The following is a 21,684-nucleotide window of genomic DNA, read 5'->3' as shown; positions in this document are numbered from 1 at the left end:
TCAAGAATATATATACTTTGTTGGGTCTAACATGAGTATTTCGAGGAGTTACAAACGGAATGACAAAGTTAATATACCCTCCATAGTATGGTGGAGGGTATAAAAATACCCAATGAAGCCGTTATATTAGAGTCTATACGACGACGTGGACCTTTAAAAAAATCTGTGAATTATGTAGCTAAAATCATTTAAATACCGAATATCGAGAAGTGCCGGCAAAGACGTGAAGCTGCGCAGACAATTTTCTATCTCAGGCTGTAATATCCATTACGAACTTCAAATACCAAATTTGAAACAATTCAGGTGAATAATATCGCTAAAGTCATCAAAATACCGAATATCATATGAGGGATATGCGAAGACGTGAACCTGCGCAGACAATTTTCTATCTTAGGCTGTAGTACCTATTACAAATTCTAAATACGAAATTTGAAACAATTCCGTTGAATAATATCGCTTAAAATACCGAATATCGGGAGGTACCATTACATGGGGACTATAACAAAACGTGAACCTACATGGCCCATTTTCAATACTAAAAGTCCTGAAGACATAATATACATTTGAGTAAAATTTTATCAACCTACTTCATTTCGTTCGGAAGCTAGAGTGATTTACACAGAGTGGCGGACATCGCTAAATCGACAAAGAATTTTATGCTGATCAAGAATATATATACTTTGTGAGGTCTAAAATGTATATTCCGAAGTGTTACAAACGGAATGACAAACTTAATATACCCTCCATACTATTGTTGGAGGATATAAAAATGTTGCTTTAATAACAAATGCACATTAAAATGTACATCTTTTATTTTTTTAATTGAAATAATTGCCACGATCGGCGAGAAATCGCCATATCTGACAACCCAGCTCAGCTTTGTCCGATGGAGAGGTGTTTACAAATTTATTTGTTTTTCAGATAATTGTAACTAATTTTGCACTAAAAAAAATTATATTTTCCTCAACAATTTATAAATGTAACACATTCATTGTTCGGAACAGATGTCTTCTTTCTAAATGTTACTGAATGTTGTTCGATAACTCTGTAATATTTGCACACGAGGAAGTACGTTTACACTTACTAGGTCGAGTTTATTTCAAGTACCAGGTCCATTGCGTATATGTCACATGAAATCGATTTTCAAATCTAGTGGATTGAATTTGACGTACACGCAATGAAATTAACATTTGTTATCCACTGGATTTGGTACACCACACACACGGTGTTTTCATTTTATACAAGCATATCACAAAATCGTATCGAAATGGTTTGAATTCCGTAATTCAAAATCGTTCGTTTTTGTTTTAGCTTCTTCAAATTTCGTACGATTTGGTGAACTACGAATTCCGTGTATATATGGCAACATTATATATTCAATATGGTAACATTAGGGGAATGAAAGAACGATATAGTATACTACCACTAGTGTTTTGAGAGTGTTTTATAGTCATGAGTTTCCATAAAAATAAAATTTCACTTGCAAAAACAAAAATGGTTCAAGACGAAAAAATTTTTGCGTTTTACGTTTTCTGAAGAAAAATCACTTTCGTATGGAGTTGGTTCCTGTGACATGCCTGATAATTGTTTGAGATTTTCACGAACGAGTGGCGCCCAAACATTTAGTTGACCAGGAGAATGCGTTCAACACATCTGACGTTGGGAATGAATAATGACTTGGGAGCATTTGTAGATTGTTCAGCCCTTCATTACAGAATAAGCGCGTTAAATATTATGACTAAAACAACAAATAAAGATTTTTTGTATCGAAAATTGTGCAAGGTGCCAATTTTTAAAGCGTGTGATATTACCTATATCAAATCATTAAAATGTTCGTTATATGAGTATGTGCTCATTTGTTAATTGTGAAGTTACTTACCACATTGAATTCTTGAAAAAAAAAAAAACATTATTTTGTTTATTATCTTTATTTTAACTAAATATATGTTTTAAGCACTTAAATTAATAACGAAATATGAATAGAGTTCAACATTTGTATATATCTGAAACCATTGGATCAAAATCATTCCCATAATATGACATTAGGTTAACATGCTGTTAAAAAAGAGAAAATATTCAATAATCAAAATGAAAACTCTTGACTTATAAACAAATTGACTCACTCTGGCAAAAAGCCATTGACATCGGTATTGACATCATTTGCATTGGCCGGTAAAGTTGTGTTGGTGCCTTCATCTTTGGAATTCCTGCTTGGAAATTTATTGGCCATTTCTATGATATTGCGAGCAATGCGATCTTGATCAATTTTACGCTGTTCCTCGTCCGTACGTTTTTCATTGTTTTCCGATATGCGTCCCTGCAAATCGTTGGGCTGTGGTGAATTTGAAATACAATTTAGTTTTGAATTAGAAAATATGTTTCTTTGTCTTGAGAATACCCACATCTCTTTCATCTGGAGAATCTTGGGGATTGGTCCAAATTTCAGTTCCCGGCGTCTCACTACCGGATGCTGAAGACAATGCCGCCCTGGCCGGAATCAAAGGAGAACGAACACAAACTCTTAAAGTTTTTGTTTTGATTTTCAAATTAAAAAAATAAAAAATGGTAATACCAAATAAATTAACACCAAATACAACAACCATAACGAAAAAAGCTATGCTTTTATTTGTATAATTCAAAAAGAAATATTTTGGAAAAAAGCCATTAATACACATAAATATCCACAAAAATATATAGTTATATTCAATAGAATTTTATATTTATAAAAGTGGCACATTCAATACTGTGTTTGTTTATCATCTATTACTAGGTGATGTTGTGCGTTTGTTCTAAGTTTAATTTATTTGACATTTGCTTGCATTTCAAATTATTTGATCTGCCCACTCATTATTCTCATTGACGCGTCTCGATCTAAAACGAGAAAACGATAATGGAAATAATGAGTTCTAACCTCGATTTAAACATGAAAGCAAAAAGTCTCAATGGAATGACATTTTCCAAGGGACAAAGGGTGGTAGTGTGGGAATTTTGTCTTGTTATAGGGGGTGACTTATATAAATATTATTTTGAAATGTTGACTAAAATATTCAAAATACTAGTACTACTATTTCAGCTCTTGGGGCTGAACTAGTTCCTAATTCACTATGTAGTTCAATCGTTAACCGAGTCTAAATAGTTTAAGGCACTATCAGACGGAATGTGTTTTACATATAAGTTGTCACTTTTATTATCTATGTGTATTTCAGTGTGTATGTCAAAATTGCCATTATACATATGACTATATAGTGTTTTATAAAATATTATAATACTTTATGAATGAATTTTTACCCATTCTTTTTTTACTATTGATTAAATAATATTTTCCGGTGGAAATGATGCTCGCTGTGATCGAAAAAGTACATAAATGCTTTACTCATATATTTCACAAATGTCGTTCATGTATCAAACGATATGTTCAACTTCTACGTATGGAAAATTTGACGTTACATATGTAAAAAAACATTTCATCTGATAGAGCCTTTACATTGTTATTACATTATATTTTTTAAGGAGATTTATGGATGATTTATGGATTTATGCCTCAAATTTAATTTTATTTTTAACTAAGAAACATCTAGCGATGTCCGTCCGTCCGCCTGTCTGTCTAACTGGCTGGTGCACACGATAACTCTCGAAGGGAGTATCCGATTTGGTACATAGTAATACTATTATCAATTATATAGAACAAGTTCAGAGATGGACCCCACAAAAAGGCGAAATTTTTAATAAAATGTTTTACTGCATAAAAAGAGAAAGGATAATCTTATTTTGTTCCAACTTTTGAGATCCTAATATTTGCATCAGTGCTAGGTCTGTTGCGAAAGTCGGTCCACCCCATCAAGTACCTCCACCTCCAAATTTTGAATAATTTTAATGCTTATAAAATGTGCTGTAAGAGTCCGATTGTCTCCAAGATCCGATGTGAAGATGGAATATATTGGTCCAATCCTTCCGCTACCTACCTCACAAAGGGTCAAAATATGTAATATCCATAAATTCCATTCAGACTTGCCACATCTCAATATTTCTATAAACACCTGATCTGTTATAAAGATGGATCCGCAATAAGCATCCGGTTCTCTTCCTATTTCACACATCCCATTATTTCTACTAAAACAACATCTGCTGTGAATATGACAGCAAGAGAAGACTAAGATCTGAATTCGCCTTCTGCGCGACCTTATTAAATAGGCCTTTTGTATTACTACCGAAGGTTCGATTGTGACATGGTCGACTCGATAATGATATTTAATATAGCTTCTTATAGTACGTTTATATATATGAGGGTTAACCCACTGGATTTGGAATTAAATTGTCATACCCATTACTTTTACTTCAATAAATCCTCTCAAAGTAGGTTAACCCTACAAAAAGTTCTAACGTAAACATGGCATTATTTACCTGAATGAAAGAAGTATTCAACGTTAGTTTCGTTCTTTATAATGTGATTCGTTGATAATTGTTTCACATGTATGACACATTATTTAACATCCTCTTCGACGCTTCGACACAGCTGCTAGGACAATGAATTGTCAAACCAATTTTGGAATCGAAATTGTTGAATGAAAAATTACTCAAATTTGTAAATATTGTTAAAAAAAAAATGCATATTATAACAACCTCCGATTGGCGTTGTGTAGGAAAACATATACAAAAATACTTATTTTTGAAGAAATATTTAAAAAAAATTTGACATATCAATGTTACCAAGCGTTGATGTATCTACAGGGTTGCCCATATTCGACGGACCCATCTGGCAACGCCATAACTTTTGACAGAGATGTCACGTCGTTTAATGACATACCGCGTTTGAAGCGTCAGTCCAAGCAGATTTTTACCATGAACCAACACACGCTACGCTCTGAAATTTACATTCAACAGAAGAAGTCAATTGTGAAAACTCAACTTGCTTTTATAACATTAAAAAATGTGAGAAGTGCGCCTTCTAAGAACACCATTAAGCGTTTATACGAAAAATGTTCGACTTGTAAGGCTCTTTCTAATCCGAAGAGGATATATAAAAGTCGACCAAGGTGATCGGCCGAGAATATCGCTGCCGTAGGAGCCAGTGTTGAGAGGTCCCCAAGAACATCCCAAAAACGCCGTTCTCGGCAGTTGGGCATGGCTCGGTCCACTTTACAACGGATTATTCGCATTGATTTGCATTTGTTCCCGTACAAAATTCAATTGACGCAAAGAATGTTGCCTGCGGACAAGCCTCGTCGATTGGAATGGGCCCAAAGGTCCGTCGAATATGGGCAACCCTGTATCTGTATTTTTCTACCATTGTTCGGCGAATTAAAAAAATAGATTAACTGACCTTGTTTAGACGTTCTTTTCAAAGAATCCTTTGTTTGAACTAGTTTGTTTTCGAACTATAAAGCCCTATTCCAAAGCGCTATCGGCTGTTGTGATAGATTTACCATTACAACTTTTGATAAGCACATCTATACATTATTCAGGAAAGAATAACACATTTCGTAATGCGTATTTAATTCCCAAAGTACCGCTTTCCGGTAACGTACGGCCCTTCGTTATCGATTTGAGCTTAGTCAAATCCAAAAGACCACCGAATTTTCCAACGTTAGGAATAACAATTCTCATTGGCTTCTTCTTCGGGAAACAAATCTTATTACTATCGTGAAAAGCCCAGGAGATATACTGGATAGCTGTGAATTAAATAAACAATCGAAGACGAGCTGTCGTTTGACGTTCCTAAATAACCCAAACCTCTGTGCTGGCACCCACACTGGACTGTTATGCGATCCTGTGCATAGGCACAGTGTTGCTGATTTTCAGTCAGGGCAACGTCTGTATTCTAAAGGAACTTCGTTGATACCTGGGTGCCTAAGCACCAGTAGTCCATAGAACGGGGATATATGACTCCTTGTATCCTCCGACAACTAAAGCCCTATATTCTCAAAAATGTGAAACCTTTCTAAGCTTCCTAATAAATCAATCTGAAGTTCGCTATTTAGTTCGAACTGCAGCGACACTGAGATCAACAATTGTATGTTGGGCCTGTTCATCTGCAAAGGCGGCAACAATAGAGATATGTGACACGGTGAACCCTCTGACTACTAAGATCACGAAAATCAATAAAGAGAGGGACAAAATAGAGATATATAGGCGGTAAAAATTTAACGTACCACCCTCTAGCCCGAAGTAAGTGTAGACTTTGGCTAAGTCGACTAAACCGCAAAAGTGGCGGATATAAACGGTGACGAATTTGAAATTGTGCTTTCAGGAAACTTTAAGCCGTTGTGAGACTATCGTAGACCTGAAACATTAGTTAGAATTTTTCAAAGTTTTCTGATTTGTAGAGGTGTTGCTCTCGTTCAAAAGTCAAATGCGAGAATTGTGTCTGTCAGATAGAATACGTTATTGCCGTTGCGGCAACGTGTTTAGCTGACGTGACGCATGAAAAGTATAGACTCGTCAAATCCGTCGCCGTACATGAGAAAACAGCTGATTCGCACTAGTAGTAAAATTTAGTTTCAGCACATTTCAAAAACTTAACAGAAAAATATTTGAAGAAAGTAAACCATAAAAGAAAACACAACTTAAAATATAGTAATTTTATCAGCTGATTTGTCGCACGTCAAAAGATGAGAGTAGACCAACATTAATCCGTTACGGCAACGCACATGTTGTGAATGTGACATTCTTCAGTAACGGACACAACGTATTCTATCTGACAGATCCTAATGTAAGCGGGTATTACACACAGAACAGATTGCAAATTCACTCTGTGCCTTGTACCTGGGCCCGTTCAAAAATTTAATTAAGCAAAGTAAACGAGATAAAATGATTTAAAGGGTTATACAGTTGTTCCAAGACTTTTATGGGTTTGTCACATTTGCCACCTTTTGTCCCTTGGCTAAACATTCCTCTACACCGAACAAAAGTCAAATAAAAATACTCACTTATTGACATCTTCCAGCTTCTTGAGCAAACGTTCATTTTCTCGACAAACAATTTCCTGATCACGCAGTATGGTCTCTCGCACCGTAAACAAATGATTATTCTCCTGTCGCAACGCTTCATTTTCTTGCATATACAATTTGACCAATTCCGCCAGCTCACTGCCATCCAATTCGGGCAAACGTTCCAAATTTATTTTCGGTATTGGCCCACCACCATTGTCCATTGGTATTTCGGTCAATTCGGCACTATTCTCCGCACTCATGCTGGCCTCCTTAATCGTGTTGTGGTGATAATGGAGGGCAGCCTTCAAATGTTCATTTTCCATTTCCAGGGCATTGATGTCACGTTTAAGACTTAAAATCAGCGCCTCTCGTGGATCCATCATAATGACCGGTTTGGTGCGTATACGTTTCGCCCTCGACGCATAACGTAGGGTATTCAAAGTTTCGGCATAATTATAATTGGCCGGTGAGACGCAGGCTATCATCAGGGTGACACCATTGCCCGCTAAGCTATCGGCTAGCAGTTTTGTCAGCTGACTATCACGATAGGGTATGTGGCCGAAACGTTTCTTACTATCACTCAGCGAGGCAATACAGTAACCTGTGAAATAGAGAAGGGTAATAAATTAGTACTTCAGAAGACTGAGTAAACTTCCTGACATACCCAAAACCATAAGACTCTTATTAATGTTATTGGCCTCCTCCAGTGTTTTTCCCTCGCTCATTGTCTTCTTGGTTAGTTCGCTTCCCGCCAAGTCCACGAAGTTGATTTTTCCATGTTTGGATAGGAACACACCACCATCAGTTTGTTGCTCGGATATTATGTGCACAGTGAGTATGGTGTGTGATCTGGAGGAATGATCATTCATAGCATGGGAGCCAACGGCACGATTCCGCATTCCTGTAAAATAGTGTAACATGTGCATATGTTCAACTGTAATTTCAAATGTATGCATGGTAGAAGAATACAGGTAGTCGCATCGACTGCTGTTTGGACAATGAACTGTCAAACCAATTTTGGAATTGAAAATTCTGAATGAAAAATTATTCAAATTTAAAAAAAAATGTTGAAAACTCATAACAACCTTCGATTGGCGTCGTATAGGAAAACATATACAAATCTACTTATTTCTGAAGAAACATTTTAAAATTTTTGACAAATCAATGTTCCCAAGTGTTGATGCATCTACCTATATTCTATATTTGATGCATCTACCACATGGTAGAAGAATATAGGTAGACGCGTCGACACAGCTGCTGGGACAATGAACTGTCAAACCAATTTTGGAATTGAAAATGTTAAATAAAAAATTATTTACATTTGCAAAAATTTTTGAAAAAAAAAAAAACGCGAATTATAATAACCTCCTTTTGACTTAGAATAAGAAAACATATAAAAATCTACTTATATTTAAAAAAACAACATTTCAATTTTTTTGACATATCAATGCTCCCAAGCGTTGATGCATCTACCTGTATTCTTCTGCCATGATCTACCATGAATGTATGATAGTCTTATAGTGCGTTTACACTGACTGCATTAAGAATTTGAACTGTCAATTCCCTTGCAAACACCAAACAAATAGCATTTACTTAAGAAAATTTTGATCTCCGAAAAACTCGCTCGAATTCGAGTAAAGAGTTAAACCCGCTTTAAGTCCAGCAAGACCACTCCGAGAAAAATTTGTTCTAAAATTAGCAGATTCTACTCTTTTTGTCATGTCGTTGTTGTAATTCTATGTACAGGGTGAGATGAAAAAACTGCAACCAACTTCAGACTGCTGTCATTTCTAAGCCACTTGTCCGACAAGCGTACAAAAGCATTTTAATGAGAATAAATCAGAAAAAAAACTGATTCCATTCCATTCGTGATTTCTTTATATTTGGCTGGAAAACCACAAGTGTCAATAGTTAGAACACTCCAGATTTAAATGTAAATAAATCTTTTGTGTCTCGTACCGTCCCTTGTTACCGTGGTACTAGTAGCGTAGCCTGACGTCAAGGAAGTGGACGGAATATAACAGCAACATCAGCAGGAATGGTTCGAAAAGTAAAGAAGCGACTTGATCTAAACCCGCGTCGTAGTGGCCGAAAAACGGCTCGTGAGCTGAACATATCGCAATATTTCATTCGGCAAATATTGAAAAATTAGCTCGAGGTAAAACCATTGAAATTCAAAAAAGTGCAAGAACTTACACCGAAACAGAAAGAAAATAGACTGAAAAGAGCTAAAGAGTTTCTTCGCTTGGCCGAAAGTGGTGAGCTGCCGAATTTGGATTTCTCCGATGAGAAAACATTCCTCGTCCAGATGTTTGTAAACAAACAAATAGATTGTGTTTCAGAGATCAGCTGAAAATGTGCACCTTCGGTTGGCCACCAGAAGCGCCGGCCATGGTGATGGTGTGGTCGCTCTCCGCTCGTATTAATTGACCGTGGCCTCAGAATAAATGCCGAATATTACCGCGAAAATATTCAGGAGGATGTATAAAAGCCTTGGGCACGCAAACATTTTGGCCGCTGACCTTGGACATCCTAACAGGACTCAGTACCATTGCACTCAGCACGCGAATGAATGGTTACAAAATGAGGTTCCTCGCTTCATTTCCAGCGCACAATGGCCACCAAAATCTCCGTATACCAATCCGTTGGACTATTGTGTCTGAAGTATTGGAAAGCAAGGTTGGCACTAAAAATACCATAGTGTCGATTACCTCAAGCAAGCACTTCGCCGGGAATGGGCCAAAATACCGCATACCAACAGGCAGCGTGTGACGGTTTCTTTGGCCGTTTGAAGGCCCTAATTCGTGCCAAATGTGGCCAATTCGAACAAATCTAAACTTATTCTAAAATTTGATGCTATTACCGACATTTTTGGCTATCATTCAATAAAATTTTTGGCTTTGTTGCAGTTTTTTTATCTCACCCTGTATGTGTATTTTTTATGTAAATGATTACACCCCGCTCTTCCCACATGATGCTCGTTGAAAAGCAAAAAGTCGGTCTTACTACCAGCCAGCTCGTCAGGAATCCTTTACGGAGGACAGTAGGATGGTTCAAAGGTGACCAACAATAAGGACGGAGAGGCCTTCTCAAGAAGTCAAGGTGGACTGCTGAGCCTTAGGCTTGAATGAAGGCACAAGCATACCGGCTATGTTCTCCTTTTATTATCAGAATATATAGGAATAATTGTGTGGATGCGATTACGTTAAGTTAGATTAGTTTTTGTAGCACTTAAGAAAAATATCTTTAAATAAAAACTGGAAGCGAACACTTGAAATACACCCGACCGGCTGGATTTTTTATCACCACATGGTCATTCGTGCCTTCACTATTGAAAAATCGAAGAGAACGGGAGGCTTGAAGAATGCAAATGCATTAATACGGTGGAAAATCGTGGATTCGAATCAACATTCAAACCATTCGTTTATTTTTCATTGTCATTTGTTCATTTGGTCCTTTTTCATTGTCATTTGTTCATTTGGTCCTTCGAGTTAAAATGACAACCGAGCAGGAAGGTTGTTTTTTCTCTTCTCTCATTTGCAAAATACAATAGATCAAAAGTCTTCGAGGTAGCTAGCTGCCGACTCCTGTGTAGCTGTACTTCATCAACGCAATTTAATCATCATGTTTCTATTATATTATTTTGCTTATTATATTGATAGTGCCAAATTTGCCCAACAATTTTATTCTCGCATTGTGAAATATTAAATTTGTTCAATAACTTTTTAACTTTTTTGAACCACCTCCACTAGCATATCTAGATATGAATGTATGACTAGTACATTTCATAGAAAAAGTAGATTAAATAAATATATCATCTAACCCACTTTTGCTAATGTAAAACCATTTTTCGATAAACTATGCGATTGATTTTGATAAGCGAAATGGAAAATCAATTTGTAACGAAATGACACACTAATTTAACTCTAAAGTTCACTATCAATTTAGCGTAAAATTGTGTGTTGTTGATACGGTTGCTGTTATGGAATTAACTAAAAGGGGAAAACATTTTAAATATGTCAAAGTAATTTGGATATCAATACAACGATGGTCTTCATAAATTTAATACTTTCGATTCTTTGTGGGCCAATTAACATATCAATACTTTTTTTGGACATTTAGAGAACATTGTGAGGTTAGATTATGTATGAGATTTTTACACATACAGAATTCTGAATATAAAAAAAATCCCAACTTTTTAGGCAATTTCATTTCAGCTAAAGTGTGTGTTTTCTCACTTTGTAATATTTTTTACAACGATATATATGCATGGCAAAATAAGAGAGGTAAACTCATTTGCTAAATTGAATATGACTATCCTTTTCTGATGAACTCGTCCTTGTCAATTTTTCAAATACTAGTATGACGAGGGGCAGATTTTACAAAAATAATAAATAATATTTTATTTTCTGCGTTCCTTGGCACGTAAAAACAATGATACGTTCCATATTTTAGGGATACCAAGTTTATATATGGGTTCTTGGACATATAAAGATAAAGATTTCAAACTCTTCATTTTAAGGAAATGTTTTCGGTGATGTTAATACTTGTGTAGGCATCGAATAAAATTAAGAATCAAATCCCCAGAATTACCAAATGAAAATGTTGTCAAATTCTTCAACATGTTTTATGGATTCTGTACTAAAACAAAAACTTTCGCTGATGATGTAACGAAGTTAAGGCAAATTCGACTGAAAATGAGGGATGATAATTTTATGCCAGTATTGTAGCAAACAAGGACTGATATTGTCTTCATACTTGTCCTAAGCGAAATCAAATTGAACCATTCGATAATTAAGTCTTACATGACTTATCAGACGAATATCTTAATTTTCTGTTTTAGACTATACAGGGTGAAATGAAAAAACTGCAACCAACTTCAGACTGCTGTCATTTCAAAGCCACTCGTCCGACAGCTGTTAAAATTATTCCAGTGACAGCTCATTATTTTGTTTACAAGCGTACAAAAGTATTTTGGTGAGAATTTTCCAGAAAAAAGTTATTCGTGATGGAATTCAAGCGGGATAGTGTGATTTCTTTATATTTGGCTGGAAAACCAGAAGTGGCTATCGTTAGAGCACTCCAACATTTAAATGGGAATAAATCTTTTGTGTCTCGTACCATCGCTCGTTACCTTGGCTAGTAGCGTAGCCCGACTTCAAGGAACTGGACGGAAGAAAACAGCAAGATCGGCAGAAATGCTTCGAAACGTAATGAAGCGATTTGATCGAAACCCGCTTCGCAGTGGCCGAAAAACGGCTCGTGAGCTGAACATATCGCAATATTCCATTCAGCAAATATTGAAAAATGAGTTCGGGGTAAAGCCATTGAAATTCCAAATAGTGCAAGAACTTACACCGCAACAGAAAGAAAATAGACTCAAAAGAGCTAAAGAGTTGCTTCGTTTGGTCGAAAGTGGTGAACTGCCGAATTTGGTTTTCTCCGTTGAGAAAACATTCGTTATCCAGGAGTTTGTAAACAAACAAAACAAATCATGTTTACTTGTCAAAGTAGTCAGATGAAAATGTGAACCTTCGGTTGGCCACCAGAGCTCATGCGCCGCCAATGGTGATGGTGTGGGCCGCCATAACAGCCGATGGTCGCTCTCCGCTCGTATTAATCCCCCAGACCCTGGACATTCCAACATGGCCGCAGACCTTGAACATTCCAACAGGACTCAACCATAGCACTCAGCACCGAAAAATGGTTACACAATAAGGTTCCTCACTTCCTTTTCAGCGCACAATGGCCACCAAAATCTACGGATACCATACCGTTGGACTATTGTGTCTGGAGTATTTTGGAAAGCAAGGTTGGCACTTAAAGATACCAAAGTGTCGATCTCCTTAAGCAAGCGCTTCGCCGGGAATGGGACAAAAATACCGCAGAGCAACATCCGGGCATCGTGTGACGGTTTCATTGGCCGTTTGAAAGGTGTAATTCGTGCCAAAGGTGACCAATTCGAACAAATCTAAACTTATTCTAAAATTTGATGCTATTTCCGACATTTTTTGCTTTCAAATTAAGGAAAAAATGATGACGTTTGACATTGTTGTAGTTTTTTTATTTCACCCTGTATATATTACACTTGACCATTTATTTATACAGTTCACATTATTCTATATGTATCACTTGACCATTTGTAAGAAACACAACAAACTGTACGCCGATGGGATTCAAAACAGCAGGCAATTGGAAATAAATGGTGCGTCCCATTGACGGAAGTTCGACACAATATGATGGTTAATGATGGCATGTATTCGGCGCTGATGACAATAACTTACAATAGCTGACGGTGACAGTGCTTTCGAATTGCCACACAGTGCTCTCTATAGTAAACTGAACGTTGGAAACCCCACTTTACTTACAAGAGAACAAACTCCACAAATTTAAGAGCTGAGGGAACGAAAAGTTGGTATATAAAAAGTTTTTTGACCGGCTTAAGTCATTGCCTGGAAAAGAACCAAGGAGGACAGGGCCAAAATCGAATTAAGTCAACCTAAAACTCCTTTGTTCTTCTTCGAGGAAGCCAGCCGATGATTTAAGCTAGTCAAAAAAAACCTTTTATGTACTCTCACCTTAAGATACCCCTCTCAAATCTAATGACGTAAAACAATACTCTTAAAGGAAACGTTATAAATCCCTCTTAACTTACAAGAGAACACACAAAAACTCCACGAGTGTTAGACCCAAGGGAACGTGTTAAAGCACACTCAACTCTAGCGATATCACTACAATTGTTGCAGTTAAGGGAACGTTGTAAAACCCTTTTAATTTCAACGGAAAACTATCTACTACTACCAATGCCATGGGAATGTTTTAATCACGGATGCCACTGAGTAAAAAAAATTTCCTACCCAAATTTCCGGAAAACTTACCAAGAAGTTACCAACAACTTTTTATTATTACAACAAAACAAAAAAACTTTTATTAATAACTAGGCGTAACATAAAAAAAGATTTTAATTCATTATATATGCGAATTCGAATGAATTAATAAATATTGAAGTCAGTTACTAAAATAATCTTTTTCTGACCAAACATAATATTGGTTATCTGCTAAAGCCAGTTCTTTAGCCATCATTACATTGTATAAATATTTAAATTAAATTATATTATATTTCTGAGTTTGGTTTTTGTTAATAACATAACTTTTATTATTTGGAATTCATTTATTGAATAATAGTTATGTCTTCAAAAATAGAAATTACAATTTAATGTTTAAGAATACTTGTTTACTCAAAGCCAGTCACCAAAGGAAGAGATCATGATAGAAAAATACAGGCAGATGCATCAACGCTTGGGAACATTGATATGTCATAAATTTTTAAATGTCTTTTCAAATATATATAAATTTTTATTTGTTTTCTTATACGACGTCATTCGGAGGTTAGTATAATACGTGTTTTTCAACAATTTTTAAAAATTTAAATAATTTTTCATTCAACATTTTCAATCCCAAAGTTGGTTTGACAGTTCATTGTCCCAGCAGCTGTGTCGATGCGTCTACCTATATACTTCTACCATGGAAGAGATCGAGGATTATGATATGTCAGCAAACGTCAATTGACAATTTTTTTATGGTTGCCATCATTCACTATATTACAGTTAAATTTAAGTTAAGTGTGTTTTTTCTGCTGCTGCTAAGCTATGTGGAAGGCACATTAAATTAAAAATAAAGTCTGTCAATTATTTAAAGCTAAATTCATTAAATCCGTTTTTATGGACCTTATTTTTTGATGATGAGTGGATGCCTTCCACTCCGAACGAACCTTTCTGGTCCTCCGTATTTTTCTCATAATTTCTGTAAAAAATATACACATTGTCAAATATTTTGTTTTACGCATTCAATATTTGCTACCGATGTTCCTTGGAAGTTTGATGCATTTACCTGTATTCTTCTATTATGAGAAATTCGGAAAATGATAAAATCGTGATTTTACATCTTAAAAGTTACCAAAACAAAAACGAAGTTACCAAGTTACCAGCACTGAAAAAAGTTACGCATTTTGGTAGAATTCTACTAACTGTGGCAACCGTGGTTGTAAACCCCTCATGGGCGACTGACCTCGAACAACTCTACGTCACCTCCATGATCCAAGTATAAGGTCCCCTTCCAGCTCAGCTGATTACCAGACGATCTGTCAATTCGATCTGACGATCTGTCATTGCATAGCTGCTGGGGCAATGAACTGTCAAACCAATTTTCAAGTTAAAAATTTAAAATGAAAAATTATTCAAAAAATTATTGCAATGCTTGGGAACATTGATATGTCAAAATTGTTAAAATGTTTTGTCAAAAATAAGTAGATACGTTTTCTAATATGAGGCAAATTGGAGGTTGTTATGACATGCAATTTTTACAAATATCAACAATTTTTTGTTTAACATTTTTAATTTCAAATTCGGTTTGAGGGTTCATTGTCCCAGCAGCTGCGTCGATGCTTCTACCTATATTTTTCTACCATGTGTTACACATACAAAAAATGACAACAAATATATTCGCCACAAAATTCGTCTGTCAAGGCGAAAATATTTATTTTCGCCTCAAGCATGAATTTTGACATTTCATCTGGTAAAATAACAGCTGTTTTTATATTAATTCGCTCGAAGGAAGACCTTATAATTGGGCCATGGTCACCTCCTTTTGTACTGTGCTTTATATTTCGAAGCCACCAGTTTTCTTTTTGAAGGAGTGATTTAGTTCAGATATTTGCCGCTAGTTGCATTCGATCGTAGTTTTTTATGTTAGTACTACTCAATATTACTAAGAGACTAGTTTTTCCATTATCTAAAAACAATTTCCACGACTTTTTATCATTGCAAGTGTTGTCACATTTAGAACGTCTATCAAAATACGTATTTTCCCTTTAATTTACAATCTTCCACTTGAGTGTTCAAATATTTTTAGTAATTTCAATTTAAATGCAAAATCAATCAAACTTCACACTTACCTTCCTCCAGGACAGCCAACAAATCATCCAACTCTTCACAATCGACCGTGAATAGATTTTCCACAAAAAATCCGCCCGATTTCTTTGACCATCGCACGGACAAGGGTTTGCGCTGCGAACCGGGATTCAGCAAATCAATAACCTGTTGAAAGGAAGAGCACAACGAAAACACTTTGAATATTGGCAATAGCGTGTCATTATTTTGGATTGAATTTAAGCCCGGAGGGAAATGTGCTAAAAGACAGTGTCATTACAATCGATTTGCAGGACATGTGAACGTCACTTAAATTCGTGTAAAGCCAGAGCAACAACAACAACAACCACCGTCAATTCTTCGTTTAATTGAATTGACCCCATTAACCTGTAAAATGGGGAATTTCAATATGACAACCGATAATGACGAGCATGACAAATTCTGGTGCAACTGTTGACTGCAGTTTTTCTGTCTGACGGACGGCCTGTCCATTTGCAAGTTCGTGTTTCATTGGCTTTTATTTAAATTGAATTTAGTTTATTTGGTTTTTGTTGTTGCTGCTGGCATGCAAAATCGAGAAGGCGTGCCGTGGAAGAGCAAATAGAAAAAAATTCCGAAATTCATTTAAAATTCCACGCAAAATATTTAGAATGGGTCACAACATTTCAGCTGCATCGCAGTAGTAGACTGCTTTGTAATTTTGTTGTAGTTTTTTTTAATTACAGTTTTTCATTCGATTACCTAAACTTAAATATAATGCATGTTTCCGAACGCAAGGATAATGTTTAATTAAAATTCCTTTTTAGGCCAAGTCTTGTGCCAATTAACCCCACAACCTAGAACTGTTTTCAATTTGATTTTGGGGGAATAGATGTTGAGATTATTTATTTATTGGTATATTTACTCACCCTTTCATTGTAGATTTCCATAAATGAGGCCTTTAAAACAAAGGATGTATCCTGACGATTCCTTATCAACTGGAAGAGGTACACAAACGATCGGAAGATAAGACCATGTCGCGGATCTTTGTGATTCGGCTTGCCAAGAAACTGAAAGAGATAAAGTGGGTTTTATTCCTACTGAAAATTGTCGGTGACGTTGTTGTAAGTAGATTAAAAGAAGAACTATACATGACAAGAACTAGTGACTCCATAAAAGTTCTTTACGTGCCACAAACGTCTTAGACATATTATTACCCTTGATAAAAAATTCATTTAAATCGGCAAATTGAAATGTTATAAGGCGGGCTCAGAGAGACAGAATCATAGTTATCTATACATTTTTATTTGAAACTGATCTGTAGTGGGGTCCTCTAACTAATTTTTTGAGTTACCCACAAATATCGAGAAATGATAGTTGACAGCACTGTTGCTGTTGGTACGACAACTACTTTAATTTGGTCGCTAACATTCCGAAAAATTTTGTTAATTACCGAAATCATGAGTATTTTAGCTTTACCGATTTTTATCGGTAACTCAAAAAATGAATTAGAGAATCCGTTCCTTTGGAATTTATTGTACCACCATATTCTCAATATTTTCCCGAGGCCACAAATTTAGTAAGATAAGCAGATTATGTCGCACTCGTTGTTGTCCGACCGACGGCATCTCAGATCGAAGTGTTTTTCTCTTGACGTTGTGTCCATTTCGTTGGAATATTGGGAATCTCGATACTTCCGTGTATAGATGAGAAGCTATAAATACGAGTGAGTAGGAGGCCAGTCAGTCTAATCATCGAGCATTGATGACATCGAAAGAGCCGAGTAAGCATTAGTCTACTACTTCAATAGAACAAGGATTCGCAGCTATATTTACAGGATGGACGGAAGGAGCACTTCCTTTCCGACCACAGAAATGTTACTATTGCCGCGTTGGACGCATGTGTAGATAGCCTAAAGGTGAAAACACATAAAATGCTTTTTTGACTGGCTTAAATCACTTTTACTTTTACAAAGAAACCAGCATATGACTTAAGCTAGTCAAAAAAGCCTTTTATATACTCTCACCTTAAGCATAATAATCAAGCAATTGGAAGGTCAAGAGAGCCGCTAACTTATCATTCCGGCAATCTATAAAAGGAATCATAAACAATGATGGAGTGGTTGCCTCGGATAACACACATATAGCTAAGATGCTGGCAGATCGAATACAGGATAGTCACCAGACAATTCCTTCCGTAAGCTGTTCTATACAGTAGTCGAAGGTATTAAAAATCACATGCCATCTGCTGAATTCGGCACGTGCCCTCTGTTGAATTCAGCAGTTTGGGTTTCCATCAATGCACCTAACTAGTAGGAAAACGGATCTGTTGATCCAGACATGGTCGTATCAACTATAACAACAAGGGCACTGAAGAAGTCTTGTGGCATCGATATGGTTTCTGATAGCGCTGTAATAAAGGCTGATGAATCCATTATCCTTTTCCTCACAATATTGTTTAACCACTACATCATCGGCCATAGCCACTAGTGGCACCAATTCCTAAAACCGATATCCCTGTTATGGCCCTTGTGGATACTGCTTGAGCAATTCCTACTGCGTCGAATCCACCGGATCATCGAAGAAAGGAGGATACTAAAGGATATAGAGCAAAAAGACCAAAATGGGAGCAATTGCAATTGGTCTGGACTTCACCAAAGCCTTTGATACTTTATGGAAACATGGACATCCTTCACAATAAAGTCTTTCGGGTTAGAGTTGATGAGAAACTGTCTGAGCACCGACTGGTCAAAGCGGGGATTCCTCAGTGATCATTGCTGGGACCGGATCTTATACAACATACGATGTTTGTTAGCGACAATTCTGGATCACCTGAGGTAGGATTACTGCTTATGTACTCCGATGACCACTTCAACAAATGGGGACTTCACCTCAACGTTGGAAAGTTTGTATCTCTGGTTTACAAAGGCAAACTACACTACAGCAAAGTACTTCCGGAGATATATCCCTGCGATCATGGTTGGTGTGCAACTAATAGGAACTTCGGATATAAGGAAGTACATAGAAATTATCCTGCTTGACGAAAGGCTTCCTGGAAAGATGCCAAGATGTAGAAAATAGGATAGTGGAACAAACCCTAGAATAATAAGAGGAACTCCCCGACATACAAGGGAAGAAGTATAGGCCACCCGCCTAAAACTCTGCTAAAACTACACGACGAAGGATTACTCCACAATGAAGACCGCTTAATGTACTACCATCGTAAGTTTCACAGATTTGTCGTCGACTCTGAGCCTGCAGGTCAGTAATGGAGCCGCTCGTCTATGGAGACTCCCTACCGCTCGTCGACAGAGACTTCCTGCCGCTCGTCTACAGAGACTCCCTGCCGCTCGTCGACAGAGACTCCCTGCCGCTCGTCTACAGAGACTCCCTGCCGTTCGCCTACAGAGACTCCCTGTCGCTCGCCTACAGGAACTCCCTGCCGCTCGTCTACAGAGACTCCCTGCTGCTCGTCTACAGAGACTCCCCGCCGCTCGTCTACATAGACTCCCAGCCGCTCGTCTACAGAGACTCCCTGCCGCTCGTCTACAGAGACTCCCTGCCGCTCGTCTATACAGACTCTCCCTGCCGCTCGTCTATACAGACTCTCCCTGCCGCTCGTCTATACAAACTCTCCTTGCCGCTCGTCTATACAGACTCTCCCTGCCGCTCGTCTATAAAGACTGGCATCCGTTTATCACCCTTCTACTCCTCTATAAGGACTCCCTTCTTTCCGTCATATATGACGACTCTCTTGTATAAAAACAAATTTAGAACTTACCAACTCTGGTGGACCGGTTAATGTGTGCGTTTTACCCGAACCCGTTTGGCCATAACAAAATGCTGTACAACTGAAGCCCTCAATTCCCATTTCAATGATGCGCTTGATGCCAGAATAATCCAAAATATCCTCTTGGGTAGCGCCAGGCTCAAAGACGACATTGTAGGTGAATACGCGGACATTTTCACGATTACGACTTCTGGCCGAGTTGCTGCCCTCAATCTGTAAAGAATTTAAAATGATTATAACACCACACACGCATTTCCGAATCTTTTCTTCCAACACTTACTATAATTTGACCATTTCCGGGAAATTGCAATATGGAACCATGTCGATCTCTTTTCTCTCGTTCGTTGAGCGGTCGAACGCGTACCACAACATTTATGTTATCCTCTGGCGTTGATGGTTCACTACCCGTTCCAGCTGATTTTGAGGCCACAATTTCCAGTGTATCAGCACTGCCAATTCTACGGAAAAAGAAGAAAAAGCAAAAATGGAAGTATAAAACGAAATAAAGACATTAACCTTGAATGTTTCTTCTACATTTAGCTTGGGTTTTCCTATTAACTTGAACTTGAATTTGGATTGTTTTTTTATTGAATCGTTTCTTCTTTTTTGGTGAAAATTCCAAAAATAGCCTTTGCCTATCCTGATTACTTCATTGGTAACTCGTGAGTTGGTTTGAGGTGGTTTTCTTCTGTTTTCCCTATTTTCTTTGTTTCGAAAAAAAAGGATATGCTCTCACGAATGTTTGTTAGAATTTCACAATACGGTTTAAAAACGCAATAAAACTTCCTTTGCACAGTGGTGAAAATCTATGAGAATCCAGAAATCTTTTAATGAGAAATTCAAATGGTAGATATCCGAAAAAAACCCATCAGAACTTACTTAATGGGAGATTTTAAAGACTCTCTATAGACAGTAGTAGCAGTATATGTCTCGTTGATCTGGAAGTCTTTTCTGACAGGGAATCCTTAAATACACTACGTATTACAATACGTATTTGTACATTTTTCCTGGCTATTACTCAGCCTATCTTTCCACTGTGCAGTTCATCAGAGAGCACTTATGTTGCGTGTTTTGTAAGTTCTTGGTTATGGTGTAACCGTAGGCTAAACTTAAAGTAGCCATCTACATACTTTAAACACCGGCAAGTTTTTGCGGTATATACAGGGTGAGATAAAAAACTGCAACAAAGTCAAAGGGCATAATTTTGACATTTTTTAAATTTTATTGAATGAAGGCAAACAATGTCGGAAATAGCATCAAATTTTAGAATAAGTTTAGATTTGTTCGAATTGGTCACCTTTAGCACGAATTATGGCCTTCAGACGGCCAATGGAACCATCACACACTGCCCGAATGTTGCTCTGCGTAATTTTGGACCATTCCCAGCGAAGCGCCTGCTTGAGGTGATCGACACTTTGGTATTTTTGTTTGCTTCCCAAAATACCCCAGACACAATGATCCAACGGATTGGTATCTGGAGATTTTGGTGACCCTTGTGTGCTGGAAATGAAGCGAGAAACCTCATTTTGTAACCATTTTTTGGTGGCGTGTGTCTTGAGCCCTGTTGGAATGCCAAGGTTTAATGCACCCTCCGGAATATTTTCGCGATAATATTCGGCATTTATTCTGATGCCATGGTCGATTAATACGAGCGGAGAGCGACCATCGGCTGTTATGGCGGCTCACACCATCATCATGGCCGGCGCTTGAGTTCTGGTGGCCAACCGAAGGTGCACATTTTCAGCTGACCTCTTTGGCAAGTAAACACGATCTTTTTGTTTATTTACAAACTGCTGGACAACGATTGTTTTCTCATCGGAGAAAACCAAATTCGGCCGTTCACCACTTTCGGCCAAGCGAAGCAACTCTAAAGCTGGGAATATATAAAGCGCTTATTTGGATGGCTTAAGTCATCGGCTGGCTTCTTCGGAAATGAACAAAGGAGCCTAGGGCCAAAATCGAACTAGGTCAACCTAAAACTCCTTTGTTCATCTACGAAGAAGCCAGCCGATGACTTACGCCATCCAAATATGCGCTTTATGTATTTCCAGCCTAACTCT

The 21,684-nt window shown here is 37.3% G+C and overlaps 1 protein-coding gene across 3 annotated transcripts in view; it reads right to left on the bottom strand.

Annotated features, from left to right (window-relative positions):
- Positions 1 to 1,917: 1,917 nt before the first annotated feature.
- The window catches only part of LOC101898368 (kinesin-like protein KIF12), a 44,932-nt gene continuing 25,165 nt past the window's right edge, over positions 1,918 to 21,684 (bottom strand). The window contains exons 2-10 of one of the 3 annotated variants that reach the window (XM_059128464.1): positions 19,905 to 20,082; positions 19,616 to 19,837; positions 16,765 to 16,905; positions 15,883 to 16,024; positions 7,594 to 7,830; positions 6,927 to 7,530; positions 2,403 to 2,520; positions 2,124 to 2,332; positions 1,918 to 2,055 (exon numbers count right to left, since the gene is read on the bottom strand). In XM_059128464.1, coding sequence (XP_058984447.1) covers positions 2,043 to 2,055; positions 2,124 to 2,332; positions 2,403 to 2,520; positions 6,927 to 7,530; positions 7,594 to 7,830; positions 15,883 to 16,024; positions 16,765 to 16,905; positions 19,616 to 19,837; positions 19,905 to 20,082 — 1,864 coding nt within the window. In that variant the 3' untranslated portion in view covers positions 1,918 to 2,042. Of the gene's footprint in view, positions 2,056 to 2,123; positions 2,333 to 2,402; positions 2,521 to 2,678; positions 2,872 to 6,926; positions 7,531 to 7,593; positions 7,831 to 15,882; positions 16,025 to 16,764; positions 16,906 to 19,615; positions 19,838 to 19,904; positions 20,083 to 21,684 lie in introns of those variants that run through there. The other 2 variants (XM_059128465.1, XM_059128466.1) reach the window with 2 other exon arrangements.

The sequence above is a fragment of the Musca domestica genome, unplaced genomic scaffold, assembly GCF_030504385.1.
Source record: "Musca domestica strain aabys unplaced genomic scaffold, Musca_domestica.polishedcontigs.V.1.1 50, whole genome shotgun sequence".
In the NCBI taxonomy this organism is placed as follows: Eukaryota; Metazoa; Arthropoda; class Insecta; order Diptera; family Muscidae; genus Musca; species Musca domestica.
The sequence above is the reverse complement of the archived record's forward strand: the minus strand, read 5'-3'. Positions and strand labels throughout refer to the sequence as shown.